The 7,909-nt window shown below is 29.3% G+C and overlaps 1 protein-coding gene across 1 annotated transcript; it reads left to right on the forward strand.

The window, feature by feature from the left end:
- The first annotated feature begins 312 nt into the window (after window positions 1-312).
- Window positions 313-2,967, forward strand: LOC127254800 (actin-depolymerizing factor 5-like). The gene is made up of 3 exons (XM_051280085.1): window positions 313-373; window positions 482-741; window positions 2,787-2,967. The coding sequence occupies exons 1-3, from the start codon at window positions 353-355 to the stop codon at window positions 2,938-2,940; spliced, it is 435 nt and encodes a 144-aa protein (XP_051136042.1). The 5' UTR covers window positions 313-352; the 3' UTR covers window positions 2,941-2,967.
- Window positions 2,968-7,909: the final 4,942 nt, after the last annotated feature.

Here is a 7,909-nt window from a genome sequence, read left to right on the forward strand (position 1 = left end):
ATTTGATTTAATTTTTTAAAAATAAAATTAATTTGATATATATATATATATAGAAAAGAAATATTAGTGCTATAAAATAGTATAAAAAAATTCCAAAAGAGTATAGGCAAACAAAGTAAATACAGCCTAATTACACCACTGCTAAATAACGACCGTACGATCAAAGCAGCTTTAAAATTGACGGTCTGGATGCATACAATTTAATCAATACCCAAGCGTGGCAACAGCTGTAATAACATTACAAATCCAGTGGCAATTTCACGAACCAAATCCTATATAAGTTTGGGCAAACAAAAATCAAATTTCAATCTCAAATCAAATCAGTTCTCGAATCGAATCGAAGCTCTCAACAATGGCGATGGCTTTCAAGATGGTAGGTGATGGATGTTATTACAAAAATCTTGGTTCAATTAATTGTTTGTAGATAGATATGAAATGAATTGAGGAATATGGTAGTGATGGTGTTCTTACAACGTGACAGGCGGTGACGGGAATGTGGGTGACGGAGGAGTGTAAGAACTCGTTCATGGAGATGAAGTGGAAGAAGGTCCACAGGTATATCGTTTTCAAAATCGACGAGGCGACGAGGAAGCTCACCGTCGACAAGGTCGGCGGCGCCGCCGCGAGCTACCACGACCTCGCCGCCGCGCTGCCGGAGGACGACTGTCGCTACGCGCTCTTCGATTTCGATTTCGTAACGGTCGACAATTGTAAGAAGAGTAAAATCTTCTTCATCGCCTGGTTCGTATCTTTTTACTGTTACATTCGTTCATTCAATCTTTTTATTTTTATTTTTTCATTTTTGTATTTTTAGGGTGTGTTTGTCTGGTAATAGATTTTAAATTTACTATTCATCTTTTTTTTTTTTTTCAAAAATATCAAATTAAATACTATTTTTTATTTTTTAATTATATTAAAAATCAATTTTACATTTAAAATATCATATCAACACCTATTTATATCACATCATACAACTATTCAAATTCAAAATTTTTACTATTCAAATTTTAACTCAAAATCCAAACCCCGAACAAAGACACCCTAAAAGTGTTGTTTATTATTCACTGTAGTTTCATTTTTATTCTTTAATATATTACTCTCTTCTCGTCCAAATTTATTCTCAGTATTAATTTTTTTTGTTATCTAAATTTATTTTATTTAATAAGAAAATATTATTTTTTTATTTTTTTATCAAAAAATTAATTTTTTTTATTTTTACCTATTTTTGTTAAAACTCAGTGGTCAAATAATCATACAATTGGATGATGGAAATAGTTAATTTCTATCTAAAAATGTTATATAAAAACAAACTTTATTATAAATATTTATGTAATATGTATTTAGATTGTATTTAATTTAATTTTCTTTTTGCTATTTCATAACACATTTATGTTTTGTTTCGAGGACTCGTTTTTATTATTTATGAAAAGAAATTATTTTAAAAATATTAAATTAAATATATTTTTTATTTATTATAATATAAAAAAATTAATTTTATATTAAAATATTAGATTAATATTTATTTATAATCATATATCTATTCTAATTAAAAAAAAAAATTTCCAAACTAAAACCACAAATAAATACAAAAGAAAATTAATCATGTATTCCTTTTAGATTTAATTTTTGGTTCAATAATAATAAAAATTTAACTTGAAGTAGGATTTCCCACATGTAAGTATTTATTTGATATTATATTTTGAATAAAAAATTAATTTAATTATTTTGGATGAAAAAAAAAAAAAAAATATATATATATATACTACGAACAATGCAAAAGCAAATTCATACTTAAAAAAAAAAAAACCTAATGCTCTCAATAGAAAAAAAATAAGAATAATAGTTTCGTTCAGACAACATAATCGGATGAAATGATTAGTGGTGTGTGATATGAAGAATTGTGTTAAAAATATAAAATATATTTATTTGAAATTCAATACATGATATTTTGACTTTTTATAATGAATATTTTAACTTTTTAATTTTTATATAAAATATTTTTGTACTTTTTATTATTATTTTTGAAAATCGCAATAAAAAAATAGTGTTGATAATACATCACGAATGTATTTATCAGAGTTTTGTTGTATATTATTTTTTAAAAATATTACTAAAATATATAAAATACTTATATGATAATAAAAGTCAATAAAAGTAAATAAAATCCTTAGAGCCGAGCGTAATATTATAATACTCATTCCGTCTCATAACAAAATATCTATTTTTCCATTTTGGTATATCCCATAACAAAGTATTTATTTCATTTCTTAATAATGTACTATCTACCTAATATTACAAATACCCTTACAACTTATAATATATTACACAAATATCATTATCTTTATATCACACAATGCTAATAAGGTCATTTTAGTCATTTCTACTTTATTCTTACTGTATCCCAAAATAATACTAATATTTTTAAAATTTAGTGCAAAGCAAATGGATATATAGTTATGAGACGGAAAGAGTATAATAATTAATATATTCCCTCCGTCCACAAACTAATGTCCTACTTTCCTATTTGGGACGTACAACAACTATTGTCCTATTTCTTTTTTTTAAACACAAATTTTATATTTTTACCCTTCATTCATTTATTACTTTTAATTTCTACCGTACAATTAAGAGCAAATTTGTAAATTCATAACAAAAAGATAATTACCTAAAAAATCGTACATATATATTTTAAGAAAATAAAAATTGGATCGAGGGAGTATATTTTATGACGAGATCAATTGTAATATATAATAATTATATGTATATATATATATATTTATATATAGGGCGCCGAGTGCATCAAGAGTGAGGGCAAAAATGTTGTACGCAACGTCAAAGGATGGGCTGAGAAGAGCTTTGGATGGAATCCATTACGAGGTTCAGGCAACTGACCCTACTGAGATGGGCTTCGACGTTATTAAGGATAGGGTTAATAAATAATAATAATAATTATTATTATTATTAAATCACCATTAATTAATCATCTAATTAATTACTTTTTCATTTTAATTTCTCCTTTATATGTAATACTATTATATTCCTATGTAAGTGTACGTGTGTGTGTGTGGTTTTGTCTTTGTCAGTGACGTTTAACAACTAATTAAAAGCACCTTTTATATGTTCTTTCTTTGTAATAAAATTAGCATTTTTTTTATTTATTTATTTATTTTTTTTTATGATATGAAAATTCGCAGTCACTATTTTTTTTTTTAGGTATACATATTTTGTTCTATGTGATCCGTAAAAAATACAATTTCCGTTATAATACAATAGTCTTTGTTTACCATTTTTGTCCGTTTCAAAATAATAATACAATTGCCACTACTTTTTCATTTTTATTACACAATTGCCATTACTTTTTACACTAATACACTCACAAGGACAAAAAAGTTTTTTATCCATATTTTTTACCAACTACTAATGTAATATCAATATTTTTAAATCCCATATCCAATTCAATTAAGATTATATTTATGAGACTAAAGAAGTATAAAAATATCTTAACAGTGGACGAAGAAAATATTGTTTTTTCTATCTAAATATCATATCATTATCAAATCAATATTTAAATGCAAATACAAATCAATTAACCAAACACACCTTTACTTCTTTCTTTTTTCTTTTTCTTTTTTCTATCTAAAAAATACATAATATGATTGTTTATGAAAATACAATCACCAATAATAACAAAGTATTTTATGTGACATTTAAAAAATAGCAATTGCATATCCCACATACTAAGAATTTTGTTCATTTAAAAAATTTCTTGTATTGATACCATTTTTAATATATTGTATATTTTCTATTTTTTTACAAAATATAAATATTCAACATAAAATTTTATATTTTATATTATTGACATATTTTTTTATATTTCACATAAAAAAATATCTTAAATTAAAACACTAAATAAACAAACAACATTTGAAATCTAAGTTCATTTATAATATTGAAATAAAAAAACTAATAAAAAATGTATTTATTTTGTGAAATTACTTTAATGAATATTTTTTAATATGAAATATAAAACGTTATATAGATAATATAAAATTAATAAATATGTACAATATATTATTTTTTTAAAAAAAATTAGTATATAATCTTTTAACAAAAAAACACACCTATCACCTTTAAGATGTAAATTCATTTATAATATTGCCTCCGGCTATTTACAAAGTTTATATATTTTTTTTACGTTAATATTAATTATTATATTAAAATATAATAAAAATTAAAAAATAATAAAAATACTGTTATTAATATTTTTATAATACAAATAAAATAATATTGTATAAAAACTATACAAATATAATAATATTTTAGTACTACTAAATATAATCACGCAAAATATAAATATAAGCTTATTAAATAGACAAAGAAAATACTCTATCCGTCTCATTTTAAAGTATTTTTTTTTATCATTTTCGTTCGTCCCATTTTAAAGTATTCATTTAATTTTTTTAATGAAAGTAATCATACATTTAACTTTTATTAAAATTACATATATACCCACTACACATACACTTATATTTTATATGGCAAAAATATCAAATCTTCTTACACACTTTCTCTAACTAATAAAATATTATTATTTTTTATTTTACTATAAAATTACAGACCCATTTTAAAACAAAGGAGGAATTATTAAAATTAAAATACGTAGTATTATTGAAAAGTAATGACCCGGCCCGGCCCGCCCAAAAGTAAGTAGCTGTAAAGTTGGGCCAGCAAAATGAAACACTTGGTGCATGAAGTGGGCCCACTAATTGATTGGCTTGCAAAGTGGCACTACTCTACTACAATATTTTTATAAATATCTCCAACCAGCACAATTCTCGAACACAATAATAAATAAATAACATTTTGTTATGTAATATACAAAATATAAATATAATAATACAATATCTATATATATATAATAATATGTGTTCCTTATTAAAGCGTGAGTAATGTAATTACACTTCTTAGTCTATAATTGCAGTATAAATAGCACATTGTACTTGAAAGGAGGGGATAAGGAAAAAAATCGCCAAAAATTATCTATCTTTTTTTCTTTTCTCTCTCAATTTCCTTGCGCGCTCTGTCCGTTGTTGCAGAAGGCGTGACAATTTGGTATCAAAGCAGGTATTCTTCGCTGCTCTTTTGATGCTCCTATGATGACACGATCTCAATCACATCGGTTGGTTACGTTGGAACAGCAAGTGACAGAAGTTATGGACGGGCAAACTGCTATAGTCCAAGGCGAAATTCAAATAGAAGTTAGGCTTGAATCTAAGATAAATGCGAAGCTGAAGAGTCCAGGAGATATGCTGAAGACTCAATTTGTGAATTTCATGAAGGAACAACAAGCTGGACCTTCAACCAGAGGTAAGGAACCTTTGGATCCTTCTTCTGCACATATAGCTTTTGACTCTGGTGCTAAGCCTAGAGAAGGAAGGGAAATATTGTCTCCTATTCCTATGACTAGGTTGAACGAGTTGAACCATGCTTTACACAATAATAAATTGCGATTGGAGTTTCCAAAATTTAATGAAGATAATCCTAGGCTCTGGCTTAGAAAATGCCCTAGGTATTTTGCTTATAATCCAGTGTCCGATTATGATAAACACAGCCTCGTTGCTATGAATTTAGAAGGAGCAGTTGATAGTTGGTTTGTGGACTATATTGAGGAAAACATTGATTTGTCATGGCCTGAATTCTCTGGATTAGTATTGGAAAGGTTTCTAAATCCGGCTGGAGGGAGTTTAGTTGCTCAGTTTAATAAATTGAGGCAAAATACCACTGTGCAGAATTATATTCAAGAGTTTGAAGAAATGAGAGCCTTACTAAAAGAGGATAATAAAGCTTTGAAAGAAAAATATATTATGGAAAGTTTTATTGGTGGATTGAAGGAAGAGATTTGGAAGTTTGTGACTATGCAGAAACCTATTACTTTGAGAAATGCTATTCGGTTGGCCATCCAAAGTGAGAATATAGTCAATCTCCTCACTAAGGGGCAGAGAGGATTGAACAGAAACGGCAACCCTTAACCAATAGTGCCAATAACTAAGAATGGTTATGATGTTGCTAAGCCAAAGTTACCTCCTATTAGGAGGTTGTCTCCTGAAGAAATGAAAGCTAGAAGAGAGAAGAATTTGTGCTTCAATTGTGATGAGGTGTTCCATATAGGACACAAGTGCGGAAGAGTATACTTGATCATAGGAGAAGAAAGTGGAGAGGCTGACAATGGGACTTTTGAGTTGAGAGAAGGCCAGCAAGGGTTGGAGGAACCCCAAATCTCTTTAAATGCTGTGGCTGGTCAAATTCCTTCCAATACCATTAAGTTGTTAGGAAAGTCTAATAACTGTGAGTTAGTCATCTTGTTGGACTCAGGCAGCACTCACAATTTTTTGGACCAAAAAACAACTTTAAAGTTGAGGTGTACAGTGGATTTTACTGATCCTTGGTTAATAACCATTGCAGATGGGAATAAAGTTGAATGCAAATCTAAATGCCCTATGTTTGCTTGGGAAATGGGGGGTAAGAAGTTTAGTGCCCCTGTGAGATTGTTGAAGTTAGGGGGTTGCGATATGGTTATTGGGGTAGACTTGCTAAGTCAATTTGGAAAGGTGACTTTGGATTTTTCGGAGCACACTATTCAATTTTGCTTTAAAGGGAAAATGATTAAACTTTAAAGAATTCAGCCTGAGATTGCATTAAGTATGTTAACTGTGACTCAATTTAGTAAAGAGTTGGAAAGGGAAGGCACTGGGGGCTTCTTATGCATTATATCTTGACAAACAAAAGAGGAGACATCTGTTTGTCATCCAGAAATTGAGTCATTACTTCAGGAGTTTCAGCACCTGTTCGAAGTTCCCACTAGTTTACCCCCTAAGAGAAACATGAATCATAGAATCCCCACCAAGCCCAATATAGGACCTATTAAGCAGCATGCTTATAGGTATCCTATGCTTCAAAGAAGAGAAATTGAGAAATTGGTGAATGAGATGTTGCAAACAAGGATTATTAGACCTAGTAGCAGCCCATATTCCTCACTTGTGCTACTAGTTAAAAAGAAGGATGGCTCATGGAGGTTTTGTATTGATTACCGAAAGCTCAATGCAGCTACAATAAAAGATAGCTTTCCTATCCCCTTGGTGGAGGATTTGTTGGATGAGCTAGGGGGAGCAACTATCTTTTCAAAAGTATATTTAAGGGCTGGCTATCATCAAATTAGAATGCACGAGGAGGATATACTTAAGACAACATTTGTAACTTCCTTGGGACTGTATAAGTTCATTGTGATGCCATTTGGCCTCACAAATACACCAGCCACCTTTCAAGCAGTAATGTATCAGATTTTTAAGTCTTATTTGAGAGATTTCATCCTGATTTTCTTTGATGACATACTCATTTACAGCTTAAAGATGGCTGAACATTTGAAACACTTAAGAGAGGTGTTTAATATTCTGTCCCAGCAAACTTTGTTTGCCAAAAAATTGAAGTGCAGCTTTGGCAATGTGGAGGTTTAGTACTTGGGGCACGTAATAGGAGGTGGGAGAGTACAGATGGATAAATCCAAGATCCAAGCAATGTTAGATTGGCCAACTTCATCTAATGTTAAGGCATTAAGAGGATTCTTGGGCCTCACTGGATACTACAAGAAGTTTATTCAACATTATGGAGTGATTGCTAGGGCCTTAACCGATCTAACAAGAAAGGGCAAGTTTGTGTGGTCTTCAGAGGCTGAAGCTGCCTTCCAGCGTCTTAAAAATACAATGGTTACAGCTCCAGTTTTAGCCTTACCTGATTTCACCAAACCTTTTGTTGTGGAGACCGATGCATCTTACAAGGGTTTGGGGGTTGTTCTTATGCAAGACCAGCATCATTTGGCTTTCTTAAGAAAAGCCTTAGGTCCTAAGAATTTGGG

This window comes from Andrographis paniculata, unplaced genomic scaffold (assembly GCF_009805555.1).
Source record: "Andrographis paniculata isolate CXL003 unplaced genomic scaffold, ASM980555v1 Contig12END, whole genome shotgun sequence".
NCBI lineage: Eukaryota > Viridiplantae > Streptophyta > Magnoliopsida > Lamiales > Acanthaceae > Andrographis > Andrographis paniculata.